General features: G+C 37.3%; 1 protein-coding gene, 1 non-coding gene and 1 pseudogene across 8 annotated transcripts in view; 1 reads left to right on the top strand and 2 right to left on the bottom strand.

Annotated features, from left to right (window-relative positions):
- MINDY2 (MINDY lysine 48 deubiquitinase 2) overlaps window positions 1-21,314 on the top strand; it is a 115,376-nt gene that overhangs the window by 49,872 nt on the left and 44,190 nt on the right. For 5 of the 7 annotated variants that reach the window (XR_016391396.1, XR_016391391.1, XR_016391389.1 and 2 more), the window contains exons 7-8: window positions 17,366-17,539; window positions 19,887-20,081. Coding sequence is in view for 3 of the 7 variants with exons in the window: in XM_089904686.1 (XP_089760812.1) it covers window positions 17,366-17,539; window positions 19,887-20,081 (369 nt within the window). In the remaining 4 variants the exon portion in view is untranslated. Of the gene's footprint in view, window positions 1-17,365; window positions 17,540-19,886; window positions 21,300-21,314 lie in introns of those variants that run through there. The other 2 variants (XM_022579634.3, XM_089904690.1) reach the window with 2 other exon arrangements.
- Window positions 315-15,828, bottom strand: LOC149750182 (RING finger protein 11 pseudogene; annotated as a pseudogene).
- LOC115802775 (U6 spliceosomal RNA) lies at window positions 17,916-18,022 on the bottom strand. The gene has a single exon (XR_004023326.1). It is a non-coding gene; the product is annotated as a U6 spliceosomal RNA (small nuclear RNA).

The following is a 21,314-nucleotide window of genomic DNA, read 5'->3' as shown; positions in this document are numbered from 1 at the left end:
GAGGCATGATGTAAGGCTCAAGAGATAGATATCAGATCTTGTAGAGTCCTAAGTTAAAAGGAGGAATAGGGAATTCTCTGGCAGTCCAGTGGTTAGGACTTGGCACTTTCACTGCCAGGGCCCGGGTTCAGTCCCTGGTCAGGGAACTAAGATCCCACAAGCCATGCTGTGTGGCCAAAAATAAATAAATAAATGAATGAATGAATGAGAGAAATAGACTTTGGTCTCTTGATGGCCTAGTCGTTCTTTTTGTTCTCTCTCTCTCTCTCTATTTTTTTTTTTTTTCTCCACAGGGGTAAGATAGTTCAATTGAGAAAACAACGTCTCTGGCTGTCATGAGTGGTTGTCTTACAACTTTCCAAAATTGAGCTTTAGACGTTCTCTCTCTTTTTTTTTTTTAATCAAGGCCATATCCCTGACCTGGAAGTCCTTTACTAGTCACCTAGGTATTCGCAATCTTCCTGTGTGGTTGGGAAGGGTGCGCCTCTCCTGGAGCACTTTCTGCATTGGGTCTGTTTCTGGACTGAATATGCATTTCCATGAGATAATGATAGCAGAGAGAATGTGTGTATTCTGCTATTTCTCACTTCTAAGTTTTTCTCAGTAAACCTTATTCTGTAGCTAAACAGTGTATCACTAGTATGTGTCTCCCTGCCCCTTGTATAACATTAAGGTGCTTTGGACTTCGGGGCAAGCCCCAAGAGCCAGTTTTTTGAAAGGATAAACAAAATCGACAAACTTCTAGCCAGGCTCTCCAAGAAGAAAAGAGAGAAGACCCAAGTAAACAAAATAAGAAATGAAAGAGGAGAATTAATGCCAATACTGCAGAAATACAAAAAAATCATAATAAATACTATGAATAGTTATATGCCAACAAATTGGGACAACCTAGAAAAAAATGGACAAGTTTCTATAAACATACAGCTTGCCAAAGCTGAGTCAAAATAATTTGGGGCTTCCCTTGTGGTGCAGTGGTTAAGAATCTGCCTGCCAATGTAGGGGGCATGGGTTCGAGCCCTGGTCTGGGAAGATCCCACATGCCGCAGAGCAACTAAGCCCATGTGTCACAACTGATGAGCCTGCACTCTATAGCCCATGTACCACAACTACTGAAGCCCGTGCGCCTAGAGCCCATGCTCCACAACAAGAGAAGCCACTGCGATGAGAGGCCCATGCACCACAACGAAGAGTAGCCCCTGCTTGATTCAACTAAAGAAAGCCTGCATATAGCAATGAAGACCCAAGGCAGCCAAAAATAAATAAATTAATTTTTAAAAAAATATAATTTGAACAGACTGATCACTAGAAGTGAAACAGAATCTGTAAATTAAAAAAAAAAAAAACGAAAAAACAAAACCCAAAAAACCCCCTGCAAACAAAAGTCCAGAACCAGATGGCTTTACTGGGGAATTCTACCAAACATACAAAGAGCTTATTCTTCTCCAACTATTCCAAAAGATTGAAGAGGAGGGAACACTACCGAAGTCATTCTGTGAAGTCACCATCACCCTGATACCAAAAATCACACAAAGACACCACAAAAAGAAATTACAGGCCAATATCTTTGATGAATATAGTTGCAAAAATCCTCAACAAAGTATTAGCAAACTGAATCCAACAATACATAGAAAGGATCATACACCATGATCAAGTTGGATTCATTCCAGGGTTTCAAGGATGTTTCAAACACATGCAAATCAATTAATGTGATGCACCAAATCAACAAAAGAAAAGACAAAAACCAAATGATCTTCTCAATAGATGCAGAAAAAGCATTTGATAAAATTCAACATCGATTCATGGTAAAAACTCACACCAAAATGGGTACAGAGGGAACACATCTCAACAATAAAAGCCATTTATGGGACTTCCCTGGTGGTCCAGTGGCTAAGAATCTGCCTTCCAACGCAGGGGAGGCAGGTTCAATCCCCGGTTGGGGAACTAAGATCCCACATGCTGCAGGGCAGCTAAGCCTGTGCACCACAACTACTGAGCCCCTGTGCTCTAGAGCCTGCATGCCACAACTAGAGAGAAGCCCATGCACTGCGACAAAAGATCCCGCATGCCGCAATGAAGATCCTGCATGCCACAACCAAGACCCAACACAGCCAAATAAGTAAATAAATAAATTTTAAAAATAATAAAAGCCATTCATGACAAACCTGTAGCCAATATCATACTCAATGGTGAAAAGCTGAAAGCCTTCTTGCTAAATTCAGCAACAAGGATGCCCACTCTCACCACTTCTATTCAACATAGTATTGAAACTTCTAGCCACAGCAATCAGACAAGAAAAATAAATAAAATGTGTCCAGATTGGAAGGGAAGAGGTAAAATTGTCTTTCTATGCAAGACTCTATACAGAAAACCCTAAAGCCTCCGCACAAAAACTGTTAGAATAAATGAATTCAGTAAGGTAGCAGGATTAGTATACAGAAATCTGTTACATTTCTTTATACTAACAAATATCAGAAAAGGAAAGTAAAAAGAAAAAGTGTTTAAAATTGCATCAAAGAAAAAAAGCCAACCTAGAAATAAACTTAACCAAGAATGTGAAAGACCTATACACTGAGAACTATAAAACATTGATAAAGGAAACTGAAGAAGATTCAAAGAAATGGAAAGATATCCTGTGGTCTTGGATTGGAAGAATTAATATTGTTAAAATGGCCATACTACCCAAAGCAATCTACAGATTGTCAAATTACCTGTGACATTTTACACAGAATTAGAATAATCCTAAAATTTATAAGGAACCACAAGAGACTCAGAATTGCCAAAGCAATTCTGAGGAAAAAGAACAAAGCTGTAGGCATAATCTTCCCAGACTTCAGACAATACTGCAAAGCTACAGTTATCAAAACAGCATGGTATTGGCGCAAAAACACATATAGATCAAGGGACCAGAATAAAGAACCCTGGAGTAAACCCACACACCTATGGTCAATTACTCTTTGACAAAGGAGGCAAGAATATACAGTGGAGAGAAGACAGTCTCTTTAGCAAGTGACGTTGGGAAAGCTGGACAGCTGCATGTAAATCAATGAAATTAGAACATTCCCTCATACCATGCACAAAAATAAACTCAAAATGCCTTAAAGACTTAATATAAGACACGATACCATAAAACTCCTATGCCAACAAATTGGGACAACCTACAAAAAATGGATAGTTTCTATAAACATACAGCTTGCCAAAACTGAATCAAGAAGAAACAGATAATTTGAACAGACTGATTACTAGAAATGAAATAGAATCTGTAAAAAACAAAACAAGACAAAAAACACCCAAAAAACAAAAAAACTCCCTGCAAACAAAAGTCCAGGACCAGATGGCTCTACTGGGGAATTCTACCAAACATACAAAGAAGAACTCATCCTTCTCAAACTATTCCAGAAGATTGAAGAGGAGGGGACACTACCAAATTCATTCTACGAGGCCACCATTACATAGGATAAAACAAAGCAGGAAACATTCTTTGACATAAGTCACAGCAATATTTTCTTAGATCAGTCTCCCAGGGAAAAATAAATAAAAGTAAAAATAAACGAATGGAACCTAAACAAATTTAAAAGCGTTTGCACAGTGTTGGAAATCATCAACAAAAAGGCAACCCACGAATGGAAGAAAATATTTGCAAATGATGTGATGAATAAAGGGTTAATTTCCAAAATATACAAAGAGCTCATACAACTTACTTAATATCAAAAAAACAAACAGCCGAGTCAAAAAATGGACAGAAGACCTAAATGAACATTTCTCCAAAAAGACATACAGCTGGCCAGCAGGCACATGAAAAGATGCTCAACACTGCTAATTATTAGAGAAATGCAAATCAAAACCACAATGAGATATCACCTCACACTGGTCAGAATGGCCATCATCAAAATGTCTACAAATAATAAATGCTGGAGAGGGTGTGGAGAAATATTAATATATGGGAATATTAATATTCCCACTGTTGGTGGGAATGTTAATTGGTTTAGCCACTATGGAAAACAGTATGGAGGTTCCTTAAAAAACTAAAAATAGAACTACCATATGATCCAGCAATTCCTCTCCTGGGCATATATCCAGAAAAAACAAAAACTCTAATTCAAAAAGGTCCATGCACCCCTATGTTCATAGCAGCACTGTTTACAATAGCCAAGACATGGAAGCAGCCTAAGTGTCCATCAACAGATGAATGGATAAAGAAGATGTGGTGTATATATACAATGGAATGTTAACCATAAAAGAGAATGAAATATTGCCATTTGAAGCAACATGGATGGACCTAGAGATTATCATGCTGAGTGAAATAAGTCAGACAGAGGAAGACAAATACTGTATATCACTTATATGTGGAATCTAAAAAATAACACAAATGAGTTTATTTACAGAACAGAAACAGCCTCACAGACATAGAAAACAAACTTATGGTCACCAAAGGGGAAAGCGGGGAGGAGGGATAAATTAGGAGTATGGGATTAACAGATACACAGTACTATATGTAAAATAGAAAAACAACAAAGATTAACTGTATAGCAGGGGACTATATTCAATATCTGATCATAGCCTATAATGGAAAAGAATCTGAAAAATATGTGTAACTGAGTCACTTTGCTGTATACCTGAAAATAATACAGTATTGTAAATCTATTATTCTTTAATTTAAAAAAAGAAAGAATGATTTCTGGGTTCTAAGCATGAACAACTGGATGAATGATGATGCTCCTTATCGAAACGCATAACACTGGAACAGAAAAAAGATGTGAACTTTTAGAACTGTTAGAGCTGCTTCTCAGGCATCCCTCCAAGTGGAAATGTTGGTTAAATGGTTCAGGACTGGAATAAGTTTTGTGTACAAATAGGGAGAGAGGGATAGTATGAGATTTACAAGAAAAATGTGGAATTGGAAGAAAAGAGAAGGCCTAGGACAGAGATTTGAGGAGTGCCAACATTTAAGTATCAACTAGTGGAGTATAAACTGGCAAAGGAGACAGAAAGAAAAGAACAAAAGGAAAATCTAAAGAATATGGTATCATGTAAACCAACAAGGAGAGAGTGTTTCAAGAAGAATTGGAGATCGCAATTGTTAAATGCTATTGAAAAGATGAATAAGATAAGAACACTTGGGGGGAAAGTGTTCATTAGGGATATGGATTTCATTGATATCTTTAAGAGAATGGTGGAAGCAGAAAAAAAACCTCATTGAATTGGTTAGGAAATGTTTGGGGTCTCAGATACTAGAAATAGATTATAGGCAACTTTTGACAGACAAACAACAGTTTGTCTGTGAGGAGGCACAGACATAATGGCTCATAGCTATAGTAGAGTGTGGAATCCAGGGAAGGTTGTTTTTGTTTAATATGAGAGACTTGACAATGTTAAAATATTGAAGGACTCAATAGAGAGAAATGTTGAAAATTCAGGAGAGGAGATAATGTTAGAAGCCTCCAAGAAGGTGAGCAAAGAATAAACATTTTCACAGGTAAAAGGGATTGACCTTTGGTTTAAAAAGAGACCTCTCCATTGTAAAGGAGGGAAAGAATAGACTATGAGTAGAGCTACAGGTAAGTTTATAGATTTGATGGCAGGAAATAGAGAAAGTTATTGTTTCAATGTTTCTATTTTCTGTAATGTGGAAGGCAAGATCATTTACTGAGACTGAGGAGGGGTAAGAAGGTTTGGTTCCAGATGTGAAGAAAGAAAATTTGAAGTAGTCTTTACAGCATGTGGGAGAAAGGACTAACTAAGGAAATTAAGAATCACTAGGCAGTGTTAAGGATGGTAATTATTACATGAATATACCACTTGTGTCATTTTTCTGTGGGAGTATTCATCAGAGTGTAGGCCTGGTGAAGGTAGTTAGTTATCCTAGATTTGGGACTTTGTTAAGTGGGTGCATCAAAGAATAGAAGAGCAAAGGAATTTAGGGGCATGATGTTATTATGTACATGATGATATTGTCCAAACTTATAAATATTTTCCTAGAAAAAAAAAACACCATTCTTTACAAGGTAGTCCTGTTTTTTTTTTGGGTTTTTTTTTTTTTTTTAATCTGTGCCACGTGGCTTGTACGATCTTAGTATCCCAATCAGGGATTGAACCTGGGCCCTCGGCAGTGAAATCAATGAGTCCTAACCACTGGACCACCAGGGAATTCCTGGTAGTACTATTTTTATAGAAGGGATAAATGGAAACAACTATCCTGGTGGCCAGTCACTAGGGGGAAATGGTATTATTTTCTATAGTGACCACCAAACTGAAACAGTAGCACTGTTTTATACTTTTTATTATGAAAAATTGGAAACTTACAGAAAAATGATGAGACTAATTTAATGTGTTCCTATTGTACTCATCACCTACTTTTAACAATTTTGACGTATTATTTTTTATCTATTTTTATATTTTTGTTTATACTTAAATATGTATCTCTAAACAAGAACATTTCCCTTTCAAATCACAGTACCATTATTGCATCTAACAAAGTTATCTATAATTTTTAATATCATCTCATATTCAGTCCATATTCAGATTTCCCATTTGTCACCCAAATGGTTTTATGGATGGTTTGTTCAAACCAGGATCTAATCAAGGACCTTGTGTTACATTTGGTGAAGTAAGTCCTTTTTAGACATAAATCCTGTGTTTTCCAGGAATCTTTTGGGTCTTTGGGCTATTTGTATCTGCCTCATTATAATCCTCTCAGTTCTATTTCCTATATTCCTGTTGAACTTTCTTTCCAGTTCTGAGGGTCTTTAAATTAGACGCTGCTTTACTCTGGCAAAGTACCCAATGAGTACATTCTTTATAAGAGTCAGAGACACTTTCCCTCCTAATTGACCCAGTGACTGATAACTGACTTACCACAAAATCTATAGCACTTCTTCAGTTGTTGGTGTAAAACTAGAAGCCCTAAAGGAATAATTACTAAAATTTAAGGAAGGGGTTCCTGCATTTGCTTGATAAGGAAATAAGATGGAAGATTGTGCCCTTGTTCTATTACACCTGTTCAGCATTAAAACTATTATTCTGTACCACTAATTGCTGGGTTGTTAGAGTTTCTGTAGTTCTTTATAAACTTGAGCCCTACGGAATCTATAAGGATACAAGTAAGGAAAAACTAGAAAGATGCTTTTTCCAATAAGATATGCCTACTTTTACTGCTGCATTAGGTCTTCATAAGGACTTCTAACATTTCACTTTTGAAGGACCCTGAGATTTTTAGGGCCATTTTATGCATTCATATTTAATGATCACTTTATTTTGCATCTTCCTGCCCCTGTGAACTCTTTGGAACAACTAGAGTATAAACACAGTTCATTCCATGGAATTCTAGATATACTTTCTTTTTTTAAAAAAATTTATTTATTTATTTATTTTTATGGCTGTGTCAGGTCTTGTGGCACGTGGAATCTTTGATGAGACATGCAGGATCTTTTTTTTTTAAAAATAAATTTGTTTATTTATTTTTGGCTGTGTTGGGTGTTTATTGCTGTGCTCGGTTTTTCTCTAGCTGTGGCGAGCAGCGGCTACTCTTCATTGTGGTGTGTGGACTCCTCATTGTGGTGGCTTCTCTAGTTGCAGAGCACGGACTCTAGGTGCACAGGCTTCAGTGTGGCATGCGAGCTCAGTAGTTGTGTCTTGCGGGCTCTAGAGCGCAGGCTCAGTAGTTGTGGCACACAGGCTTAGTTGCTCTGAGGCATGTGGGATCTTCCTGGACCAGGGACTGAACCCATGTGGCTTGCATTGGCAGGCGGATTCTTAACCACTGCGCCACCAGCGAAGTCCCGTGGGATCTTTAGTTGTGGTGTGTGGGCTGTTCATTGCGGCGCATGGGCTTCTCTCTATCTCTAGTTGTAGCATGTATGTTTTTTCTTCTCCAGTGGCACGCAGGCTCTAGAGCACATGGGCTCTTTGTTGTGGTGCACGGGCTCCAGAGCACGTGGGCTCTGTAGTTTCAGTACATGGGCTGTCTAGTTGAGGCACGTGGGCTTTAGTTGCCCCGTGGCACGTGAGATCTTACTTCCCTGACCAGGGATTGAACCCGCGTCCCCTGCATTGGAAGGCGGATTCTTTATGACTGGACTACCAGGGAAGTCCCTCTAGATATACTTTCAACAAAAAATAAATTTAATATCTGGATAGAATATTTTCTACTACAGATAAATGGTGTGTATAACTAGGGACCTATAATAATAAACTGCCAGTCTATAATAAGTTGGCAATCAGTCAAAAGTATCTATAAGTGTATTATTCTATTAGTGGGGCTTATTTTTACTGTGATTTGCAGAAAGGGTTTTTATACTTTTTGGTACCCACATCGTATCATATGCCATTATTATCTCAGGACCAAGACCAACAAGGAAGAAGTCTGTGTTGGGACAAAAAGGATTACCTAGGAAAGGGAATCTCTAGTTTCTTTACAGGTTGTACCAATTTCCTTAGCAATTTACTAAATTCTACCTTGTGTGTAAAATATTTTTGTCATCTAAAGTCTTTTGGAACTCTAGAGATGTATGAGCCATGGACTTTTGTTTGACCAAAGGCAAGGTATGTGTCTCCTTTAATATTCTCTAGTACTTTATCTCTGTTCTAACTCCTGTCTCCAGACTTTGGGTAGAGGCAGGGGCAAATTCTCTTGTTCAGTTAAACTTTTTGATGACTCTCTCAAACCATATTTCTAAAACTGGACAAAGTATTCTCTGTTTACTAGCTTTATGATTCCATTTCCATAGACTTTTTTTAAAAATTAATTTTATTTTTATTTATTTTTGCTTGTGTTGAGTCATCGTTGCTGTGCACAGGCTTTCTCTAGTTGTGGTGAGCAGGAGCTACTCTTCCTTGCTGTGTGAGGGCTTCTCATTGTGGTGGCTTCTCTTGTTGTGGAGCATGGGCTCTAGGCGCATGGGCTTCAGTAGTTGTGGCACGCGGGCTCAGTAATTGTGGCTCGTGGGCTCTAGAGCGCAGGCTCAGTAGTTGTGGCGCACGGGCTTAGTTGCTTCGCAGCCTGTGGGATCTTCCCGGACAAGGCCTTGAACCTGTGTCCCCTGCATTGGCAGGCAGATTCTTAACCACTGTGCCACCAGGGAAGCCCTCCATAGACTCTTTTTTTTTTTGCAACTGTAATATAACTTTATTTAACTTGGTAAAAGCCAAAATTGATAGTTCTTAACATGGTATGTGGAGATCAAAATTAAAGAATATAAAGTACCTTAAAAAAAAAAGCATTCAGGGGCTCCCCTGTTGGCGCAGTGGTTGAGAGTCCACCTGCCGATGCAGGGGACACAGGTTCGTGCCCCGGTCCAGGAAGATCCCACATGCCGCTGAGCGGCTGGTCCCGTGAGCCGTGGCCGCTGAGCCTGCGCGTCTGGAGCCTGTGCTCCGCGACGGGAGAGGCCCGCGCACAGAAAAAAAAAAAAAAAAAAGCATTCAGCTCAATCCTGCTTCCTTCAATATTACTGCCAAATTTCTGTGAAAGAAGCCTTGTAATAAAGACTAACAGCAACATAGAAGATGATTTTAAAAAAAAAGTTCATTTATCAATTTAACAATCTGGAAAAAAGAAAGTGACTATAATACTTGATGACAGACATCATGTTTAAGTAGAAAACACAAAGATAGAAAAAAGTAATATCTCTGAAAATATTGCACAACTTCAGGTGTTTCCTCCAAATTTGCTTTATGTAATTGGATATAAATTAATGAACTAAAACTTAAGCAAGATATATGTAACGATTTAACAGAACCTGATAATCTAATTTCTTTCCATTTTTCTCAAACTCATCGTGGGGCTTATAAGAAAATTAACCAACATAGATACTGCTACAGTTGAATGTTAAATCTTTAAGTGCTTATGACATACTAAATTCTTCTATAATGCAATTATGAAGAACCCTTCAAGAGACTTGTGTTTTATATGTAGAAAAGTGTTAAAGTCAAATATTCAACTCAATATAAAATAATAAGAAACATTTCTGATTGTTGGGTTGAGATTGCTTCTCCTTTTGCTAATGAATGATTTTTTTAGCTGTAATATCACTGAGTTGAACAAATATGTCACCTTTGAGTACATTAAGAAAAATAAACACATGCTAAATGGATAAAACATTACAACTACATCCTTACTAGACCATCCTACTTCTAACACTTCAGAAGCTTAGAGATTCAGTGTTCTTATATCAACTGCAAGAAAAAGATAAAAGAGAAATTCCTTCTTTTTTGAGATCACAACTATGAAGTCATGTGGTTATACAAATTCTGCATTTGTGTGCAAAACATGAAACACATTTATCTTAATTCTCCCTGCTTAGAATTGTCAGTCAACTAGCAGGACTGTTCTTCCAAGAAACAGAAACAGAGATGTGTTTTACATAACTTCAATAACCTCAGCACTACAGTACAGGGAAGGAGGTCACAGGAAAGAATAAATCAAAATTGTTACAACTGAGAAACTTTTCTCAGTTTAACCATGGTGCCACTTTCATTTTTACATAAGCATGGTGGCATAATTCAAGCTCAATAAATCAGAATTCTTAATGTTTGAAATTTACCTTGACTTTTAGTTATCACCATATTAACAACCAAAATAATTAGGTGAAACACATAAGAAAGGGTAATATTAAATCCCACTTTACTGGAGTTGGTTTCTTGACACATTAACTCATATTTTTATAGAAAAGGGATAGTGCATCTCAGCTTGCTTACACACTAGGAGATCACTTTGAATTCTGCATTTCCTAACTGCAAACAGATATAGCACTTATAACAGGTTATAAATAAACTGGTTTTCAAGCATAGAGCCAGCCCCAACGATAATAATACACTATTTAAAAAGACCTAAGGCAATGAATTCCATTTCCAGTGGAAAAAAGAACTGTACAAACAAGCTTAAAACTACTTTTTTTGTGCCAGTGTTGTAAAATGTAGCTTTTAATAAGACCTTAACCCAAATGCCAGCAACTTGAGAAAAGAATTTGGGTGGGGGGGAAGAAGAAAATTACTTCATTTAGGAAAAACAACCACTATCTTTTTCCTAATCTTCGACATACACAATTTAAACTTATACAGCTGCTTTAACACTTTACACAATTCCTATATACTGGAGCAATAACAAGAACTAAATACAATTATATTTTTGAACACTGGGTCAAGGCTTTACATAAAAATACCTTCCTACTTTTCCCCCTAAGTTTCTAAAATATCACATACTTTTCCCCAACATCTGCAGCCATTCAGGAATATTTAGGAAACTTTTGTGCATGATCTTAATCCCTAATCCCTGGCTTTTTGGGCTCAGTGACAAAAGATCAAAACCACCAAAAATGATGGTTCACTTGAAGTCAGATGAGAGACCCTGGCTCAATCAGTCTCATAGGACGAAAGCAGTGCTGCATCAACGGGCTTCATGCAGGAGGGGCATGTGAAGGATCTCATCAACCAATCGTCCATACAGTCCAGATGATAGATGTGCATGCACGGGAGAAATCGAATTGGGTCCCCATGAACAAAGTCCATCATACAGATGACACACTCCCAGATCTTTTTTTCTGATCCATCTCTTCCAGGTTCATAAACTCCTTTAGGCAGATGCTGTATAAGGCCTATTCTTTGAGCTATCCTAATTTGTTCCTCTTCAGTCAGCTGAGTTGCTAGGTGAGTCTGGCTAGGTGTTGGATGATAGACCGGAACTGGAACTTGTTCCTGATAAGGCGGCGGCGGCTCCTGATCCCGCTCAGTCCCCTCGCCAAAGCTAGCCCGCTCGGACTGAGACTCGTGAAGCAGGGAGATGTCATCCGAAGTGGGGGACTTGAGGCAGTTCCCCATCATCCGGGGCTGGGGTGTGTGATCTGTGCGCTGTTTTGACAGTCTTCTCCCCTCCATAGACTTTTTAATTAGGCCTTCTGTCATCGCAGAGTCACAGAGGATGTGTGAATTAAATTGATTTTTTTCCCTATTATACTTTTTTCCTATTCTTGATTTTTATAATAATTTACCAGTCAACTTCACACTTCTCAACTGTGTATGGATCTATGGTGGGGTTTTTTTTGCGGTACGCGGGCCTCTCACCGCTGCGGCCTCTCCCGCTGCGGAGCACAGGCTCCGGACGCGCAGGCCCAGCGGCCGTGGCTCACGGGCCCAGCCGCTCCGCGGCACGTGGGATCCTCCCAGACCGGGGCACGAACCCGTGTCCCCTGCATCGGCAGGCGGACTCCCAACCACTGCGCCACCAGGGAAGCCCGGATCTATGGTTTTGATTGCACAGCCTCTCATGACATTTTCTCTGACAGCAGATACTAGTTGACTTCCTGTTTTTGGAAACTCCTCTTATTTCTAGTTTTGTCGTTTACCATTCCTAAACTCTGGACAAGTACCTCTTCCATTACTAGCAAAGCAATCAAGTCCAGCTCTTGTTAGTTATTAGCACTCTCCATGAACCCTTGATTAAACTATTCTTCCCTCACCTGTCCATTGGCAAAAATACATATACCCCTAATTTCTATCTTGTATGTTACCTTGCTCCATGTAATTCCATTTAATCTCGTACAGTTAAACTGGGCAGATCATTTTGGCAAATCCACACTGAGTACATGATCCTACGAAGATCTGTGCTTTTCATCAGCATAACTAAGATTAGGATCTGAAAGTAGCAGTAGGAGATGCTAGTGAGAGTGCACATGCTTTCAGGGCCATTCTTGTGGTTCTAAATAGTAAGATGACTTTTAACCAGACAGGAAATTTGAAAGTATAAAAATGGGCTGTAAATAAATCCACACTTTCCTAGAAACAGACCTATTTTGGTCTGTTCTGCTTCGGGATTCTTATATATATAACTCTGTATCCAAGATCTAGTTATTCCTTTTTATTTTAATGATCCTCCTCCGCTTCTCTAATACTTCCTGCTTGCTCTTTTTTTAAAAAATAAATTTTAAAATTTATTTATTTTTGGCTGCGTTGGGTCGCCGCTGCTGCATGCAGGCACTTTACAGCCGCGGCAAGCGGGGGCCAGCCCTCGCCGCGGCACGTGGGCCCCTCACCACAGTGGCCTCTCCCACCGCAGAGCACAGGCTCCAGGCATGCGAGCCTCAGTAGCCGTGGCCCACAGGCTCAGCATTTGTGGCCTAAGGGCTCTAGAGCACAGGCCCAGCAGTTGTGGCACACGGGTCCAGTCCGGTCGCTTCGCAGCATGTGGGATCCTCCCAGACCAGGGATCGAACCTGCGTTCTCTGCACTGGCAGGCAGACTTCCAACCACCGCACCACCAGGGAAGCCCCCCTGCTTGCTCTTGAGTAAAATAAACTACTGATTCCTTGGCCTCTGTCTAGATCACCTAGCTTCTAGATTTTTGGTTAAATAATGACATCTGCCTAGTTCTTTCCCCATCGTGACTCCCCCTTGATCATCCCTTTCCCATATCAACTTTTATATCCATGTCTTGACTGTTTCCTCTACCACTTGTTTTTAAATTATTGACAACTCTCTGGAGTATATTCGAAACCAACGTGTTTTTTAAGGTTGGCTTTTATTAGTTTGCTTTTTTACTTTACATTTAAGGATTAGAAGTGAGAGTAGTTTAGGAGATACAGTTCAAGATAAGTACTAAAGCCATATTAAAGAAATAAAATAAGTTTGTCCATTCACTTTTCTCTTCGACTAAGACTATGGTGGGAATTTTTTTTTCCACAGAAGGCTACACTTAAGTAAAAATTCACCTAATTTAGATATTTTTAAAAGGTAGTTAATACATCAAAAATTGTCACTTTTTTTTTTTTTTTTTGGGCCGTGCCACGCACCTTGTAGGATCTTAGTTCCCCGACCAGGGATCAAACCCATGGCCCCTGCAATGGAAGCGTGGAGTACTAACCAATGGACCACCAGGGAATTTCCAAATTGTCACTTTCTTTTAAAAAAATTTTTTAGAGGCGGGAAGGGGAAAGAAATGTGGTAACAGAAAAGTGATTCCAACAGTACAGGCAGAGAGATCCAGCTTTCCCTTTTAAATAAGAGGCAGGAAAAGAAGATAGATAAAGAAACCCAGATAGATTTAGGGGCTGTTCACGTGCCCTGCATTATACTAAGCATTTTACGTTCATTATCTCATTTAATTTTCACAACTTCCCACTTTACATCTGAGAGAACAGGCTTAAAGCCCTGAGTAACTTGCTCAAGACCACACAGCTTGTAAACAGCTCCAGTCTGACTTTTAACTTCACACTCTCAACAGCTCTGCCTCTCTGGGTGGGTAAGAAAGTTACTTGTAGGTGAGATTGATGTTTGTTAAGTAGGAGTAAAGTTCATCTTTCAATTTATAAATTCCTTAGAAATCCTCTCATCTCACTGATTCTATATCACTTTATAAGAAAAGAAAACTAAGGTCCAAAGACTTTAAATAATTCAAATCCAAGCTAGTTAACCAGAAATATTCAGGCAGTGCTTTCCTCTGTATTTTAAAGGCTGGAATTACTTAATTTTTGTATTACATTATCAGGTTTTCTTCTATTTTACCAATTTACAAAATGTGATAGTATTATGTATATTGTTAATAAAAGTAACGTATATACTCTATATAGAATTATCAGAGTATTTTAGATAGAACAGGTTTTCGTTCAGTCTTCTTTTGTGATTTAATTGCCCATTTTTAAAAAAATTTTAAAAATTATCTAATGTCAGTTGTTTTTATGTAATAATAAACATACATTTTATACATTAATAAACAAAATTTAATTTAATATATGCATTCTGTATTTTTTTGTGAAATTAATATTTTAGAGACTGGTGAGTCAGATTAGGCAGAAGATTTAAGGCTTAGAAAAGAAAGCTTTGGCTAGATAATATTAACAAAAGTGCTGGGATACAAAGCAAGAAATATTCTAATATTATTATTATTATTATTTTTTTTTCTTTTGTTGCGGTACGTGGGCCTCTCACTGTTGTGGCCTCTCCAGTTGCGGAGCACAGGCTCCGGACGCGCAGGCTCCGGACGCGCAGGCTCAGCGGCCATGGCTCACGCGCCCAGCCACTCCGCGGCATGTGGGATCTTCCCGGACTCGGGCACGAACCCATGTCCCCTGCATCGGCAGGCGGACTCTCAACCACTGCACCACCAGGGAAGCCCCCAAGAAATATTCTTGATGGTGATTTAATTGTAGACTCTCAGGAACAAATGGGCCTAAAGTATTCAGTACTATACTGACACATGCTTTGTTATTTTAAGTAATAACCAGCATTGTTGACAGTGGGCCAGTTACAGACTTTTTTTGATAAATGTCAAGATCTAAAAGAGGAAGAAATTGAGGCTGATGGTCCATGAGAAGACAGGTCACCTATACCAAGAAATGGATACTTTTAGTTAAAACTTTTAAATATTCATGTGCTATGGATGATAGTAGCTTTCAATAGAAACGCTCCCAGAATTTACCTATCCTAAAGTGTCATTTGGAGGAAAATTATTGATATAAGATTATAGTTCCTTCCCAACAAACAACCAATCTAATATATGATCTAAACAAAATAAACTGTAAAACTTATATAATATGTTGAAATGCATTGTGATAAGTATAAAGAGAAGGGTCAGATCTATTCAGTGGAAAATTAGTTTTTCTCTTAAATTATCCCAGAACAAGGTAGACCCTAACTGGGTATTAAAAATACGTTAAGGGGCCTCCCTGGTGGTGCAGTGGTTGAGAGTCCGCCTGCCGATGCAGGGGACACGGGTTCGTGCCCCGGTCCGGGAGGATCCCACATGCCACACAGCGGCTGGGCCCGTGAGCCATGGCCGCTGAGCCTGCACGTCCGGAGCCTGTGCTCCACAACGGGAGAGGCCACAATGGTGAGAGGCCTGCGTACCGCAAAAAAAAAAAAAAAAAAAAAAAAAAATGTTAGGTAATGACACTGCATGGGTGAATAAAACATGACTCTGGTCCTCAAAGAGCTTAAAATGTATTAAGAGAGATGATTAAGTAAACAGACAACTGCAATTCAATGTATAAAGTGCTATAATACTGTTAAGTCCAGGATTCTATGAAGTCACATAAAAGGGGCACTAATACCAGAGTAAGGTGGGATCATTACTACCCATGATATGAATCCTTAAGCACTTAGCATAGTGCTAAGCATATGGTAGGCATTCAATATTTGATAAATTGGAACATACCTGATTTAGAAAACAAAACAAAACATGAGCCTGGACTTAATTTTTTCTTAAAACAATGTCTTTAAACTTTATACCAAAATGTGTTTTTTATGAATCCTTTTCATGTTGCAATAGTAATTTCAGTGACCTTGTAAATTAACCAGTACCTACAGCTGATTCTTGAATGTAACTGCTACTAGACAACAGGAAAGACTTTGTACTTCAGGAGGAGCTGTGTCCCATAGTGCTGGACACATAGTAAATGTTCAAAAATAACAACTACTTAGTTTTTTTTAAAGCTTCAGAATTTATTCAGTAATTCTCTATCCTCACCACCAAATTCTTTAAAGGAATTTCTTATTGTTAATTATTAAGATTGTGTATAAGTGAGAACTTGAAAAGTACGATTCTTGTGCAATAATAAACACTATATTAACCAGTGGGAACTCTGAACAAGTAAATGAAAGTCTTGTCCTTGGCAAATCTGAAATAAAAATGGCTTACAAATGTTATATGGTATACTAGGGACACTTTACATATGATTGGAGTTAAAACTAATGCATATGAGCAATTAGAGATCAATGCTAAATTCTATGGTAATGACTGTAAATACATTATGACTTCATTGATTAATTCAATAAATATTAGGCTTCAACTTTATGATACAGCCTACACTAGGCCCAGAGATAGATTAAAAAATACAGTCTGGGGAACGAGGAAGAAAACATAATCATTGTACAGTGTGATTTAATGCTACTATAGAAAAAGTACAAAGTACTGTTGGTGTATAAATTAAGAGCAGCTAATGGTGCAGAGAAGGAAAAATTGGTATGAAATGGATTAGTCATATGTGCTTAATTTTTTTAAAAAACAGGCAATATATAATTTTATTGTGACTATATGTTATTTGTTATCTGATGTATTTTTTAGGAACTTGTATAGTATTTTTCTATTTTGTGAAATGAGCTTAAAAAACCCCAAGGGCTATTTATAAGTTATGAATTAGTTGAACATGCCAAGAACTCCTATTTCTCATCATACTGTAGTGTACCTTTTATAAACTATATTCAAAGCCAAGTGGATATAATTCAGTGAGCAAATAAGATATCTACTTGGTCAACTATTTAGTATGTTGTGCAGATCTAACTAGTAGGAATAATTATATGTTTTAAAAAGATTGTACAGTTTCTCTTAAATATTAACTAGCTTTGATCAACTTAACAGTCCTTTTTCTTATTTCTTATTAAGGGTCTGCTGTATTTGTTGGTAACAGACCAGGGGTTTCTCACTGAAGAAAAAGTTGTTTGGGAAAGCCTACACAATGTCGATGGTGATGGAAATTTCTGTGACTCAGAATTTCATCTGCGGCCTCCTTCTGATCCTGAAACTGTATACAGAGGACAACAAGATCAGATAGATCAGGTAAATTTGTTGTTGTATCTTCTTCATATTGTTTAAAGTGCTCATTCCTTTCAAATGTGAATTTAGTTATCCAAATTTTTGAACTAAAGATTTGTTCATTAATATACTTGTGAAATTTTCCCGACACTTCCTAAATAGGTAAGTGATTATTCTACATGTACATTAATTGTACACTTTGGTTCAGAAGGCCAGATTATATTGAACTGTGAAGGTCATGGTAAAGAGTTTAAATTTTACTCTAATTGTAGTAGGGAAGGTATGCGAAGTATTAAACATGGAAGTGACATGATCTACTTTACCTTTTTTTTAAATTGAGGTAACATTAGTTTATAACATTATGTTTCATGTGTATAACAGTACGTTTCTACTTCTGTAAAAAAATATGGAATGCTTCACAAATTTGAGTGTCATCCTTGCATAGGAGCCATGCTAATCTTCTCTGTATCGTTCCAATTTTAGTATTAATGCTGCTGAAGCGAGCACTACTTTACCTTTTTAAAAACCTGCTATGTGGCAAATGCATAGGAAGGACACAGTTGTAAGCAGACTAGCAGTCCAAGCAAGAGGTGATGATGGCTTAGCCTTGGTGGTAGAGATGAAGAGACAAGTACATATTTGAGATCTATTTTGGTTAGTCAGAAAAAGTAGAAAAGAGGGAATCTTGAAGATAGCATACACTGGATAAAGAGTAGGGGGGTGTTCTGAGCCTTAGAGTCCAAGGTAAGGAGGAACAGACACTTACAGCAGGAGCTGCACTATTGAGCAGAATTCTTATTTGGAACTGAGACAGATGAGATTTTTGCCTGCTATTGGTTGGTAGGCTTAAAGCCACAAGTGTGTTTATTACTAGAAGTATAACAGTGATGTGACATTTTCCTCAACTGAGGCAGAAATATGTTTATGTTAAACATTTGGCACATGTTTCGCTGATAACAATTTAAGTGCATAGAGACTGTGTTCATTTAACCATTATTCATTGAGCAGTTGTATTGAGCACTATAACTGCATCCTGGGGACACAAAGATAAATCATTCAGTCCTGTCCTGAAAGATTCTGCAGTCTAGTTGGGGAGGCAGGTATTTGACCAACTAATGTTATATGTTAAGTTCTATAATGGTAATTTGAATAGCAAGCTATGAATGGATGAAAGAATACTTGATTCAAACAAATACTGATCTTTCTAAGACTCTTGGCCCTCCTTTGACAAAAGCCATAATAATCAACATACTCATTTTCCTTCAGAAGATATACAGGAGCATGGTTTTTTAAGTGTTACTTAAGAGAAATATACAGGATTTTTCTAACTACTGTGTGTAAAAAATATTGGCACAGGAATGAAGTAAAGCAATAGATTGCCACAGTAACCTAGTTGTAAGGTGTTGAGAATACATGTATGATATTGTCTTTAAAAGTAACAATGAAGGGACTTAGCAAAGAGCAGAGTTTGAAGAATTGAGGAGAAAACTTTGAAGGACAAATTCTTGATGTCAGTAAGATAATCATGCTAGATAGTACAAGGTCTTCACAGGCAACAACCTTTTACATATCCTCTGTGGTTATTTAAAATTCTCTTATTTTGAGGGTAGACTGGGGGAGGTGCACAAGAGTAGTCAAGTTTCATTCAGCACTAATTCTTAATAAAAGTGGATGTTTTGTTAGATAATATAACTTTTGACCAAAGATGCATCACTTTCTCTCATAGGAAATAATCTGGGTGTGTGTGTGGGAGGAGAAAGGCATAGTTAAGTAACTGAATATGATTGTATGATGGACAGCTATGTTGGCTTTAAAAATCATCTTTTGGAAGAATATTTAATAAATAATCTTGGGAAGTTCTTACAACCTTTTTTTAAACAGAAGACTTTTATAACCTTAGATGGAAAAGAAAGCAGATTATGATAGTTTCAGGGGTTGGGAGATGTGTTTGTGTTTGTATGTGAATATAGAAAAAAATGATTAATATATAACAATTATATATTGTTAACAGTAGTTGGCTCTGTGTAATGATATTATGGTAATCTTAACTTTCTTATTTATGCTTTTTTACATTGTAACAATTTTCTACAGACATGTGGTTTTTTCTTTAAGCTTTTCCGAATGCCTTATATACTGCTTCTAGAAAGAATTTCAAATGAATATTTTAAATATTTATAACAATGGCAACATCACTGAAATAATTTCATACCTCCCAAACAAATATATAGAAAACTTCTATTTTTACATTTACCCTCTGGTATGTTTTTTAAAAGCCACTCTGATAGGTTTGTAGATATAACCCCTATATTCACACACGTTAGTTCTTGGATAAAATCTAATAGCTAACAACAGTTATCATTTAATTTCTTAGGACTATCTTATGGCATTATCTCTACAACAAGAACAGCAGAGCCAAGAGATCAACTGGGAACAAATACCTGAAGGAATCAGTGATTTGGAACTAGCAAAGAAACTCCAAGAAGAGGAGGATAGACGAGCTTCTCAATATTACCAGGAACAGGAACAAGCAGCAGCAGCTGCTGCTTCTGCTTCTACACAGGCCCAGGTAAAAACTAGTGTTCTGATTCTTAAATATAATGATCACTTTAGCAATAAAGAAATTTGTGCTGAGATAAAAACTTTTAAGTTAGGTATTGACTCTGTTAGCATTTTTAGCATCCATGGATTTTATGACATTGTCCTAAGTTTGTGATTATCTTAATATATTTCTAATTTAGTTAATTTTACTTTTTCTGAGGTTCTGATGGGAAGATTTTCCAAATTTATTAAGTTCTTAATAGCTTCAAACAATATAAACCAATTTGAACAAATCTTTCCTATCAATTAGAAGGCAGTATGAGGTACTGCTGGAAAGAATGTAGACTTTGGAGCCAGACAAATGTGGATTTGCATTTTCTGCTTCTGTCTCCCCTTACTAGGTGCAACATGGACAAAGTCCTCTACGTCTCTTAGCTTCATTTTCCCTATCTGGAAAAAAGAAGATTAATACTTAACCCTTAGGTTTGTGGTTAAGAATAAATAATGTTAGCATTTAATCCAATGTTTGACATGTGCTAAGTATTCAACAAAGGTTAGCACCTTTCCACTTTCCCCAGCTAAATGTTTTAAGCACTGAAAATGTAACTAAGGGGGTTTCTATTTCTTAAATCTCATTTCATTAAATGAAAAAAATATTCCCCTTCTTTTATGTTTGTACCATGCTAGAACTATTCCTTTGATTTGGGTATTCAAGAAAGCTTGATGCCCTTTAAGATCTGATGAAACTTTAAATATAGAGGTCTCTATTAAAATAGGTATAACATTTCTATTTCTAGAAATATTGACTACTCCAAGCTTAAAATTTAAAACCTACCATGTTATGATTAGCTTTTCACTAAAAAAGTTCTCTCATTGCACAGAATACACATTTCACACTCTGAGTCCTCAGGGGTTTTTTGCCCTCCTTTTAAAATCTGTTTATTATAGTATTTAATGAGATCTTGGAAAACTATTGTAGCTTGCCAAAAGGTGTCACTTTCTTTAACATTTCCTAAACTTTAACATAAGTTATCTTGAATTTGAGTCTTCAGGCAATATAATGCTATATGTTATTTATTGTTTGAAGTTCCATTTACTTAGAATAATGGATACATTAATTATATCTATTCTGAATGATAGAGGCAGTTATTCAGATACCATATCACATAACAAGTCTATACACCAATAGCCTTTTTCCATTAATAATTCATTTCACTCCTGTAGTTTTTCTTTCTAGATAACTATGCTTAAGCATCTTGGA

This window comes from Delphinapterus leucas, chromosome 2 (genome assembly GCF_059928025.1).
Source record: "Delphinapterus leucas isolate spDelLeu-1000000601 "Yukka" chromosome 2, BTC_Dleu_Yukka2, whole genome shotgun sequence".
Taxonomy (NCBI): domain Eukaryota; kingdom Metazoa; phylum Chordata; class Mammalia; order Artiodactyla; family Monodontidae; genus Delphinapterus; species Delphinapterus leucas.
This window is presented reverse-complemented; position numbering and strand designations above follow the sequence as displayed.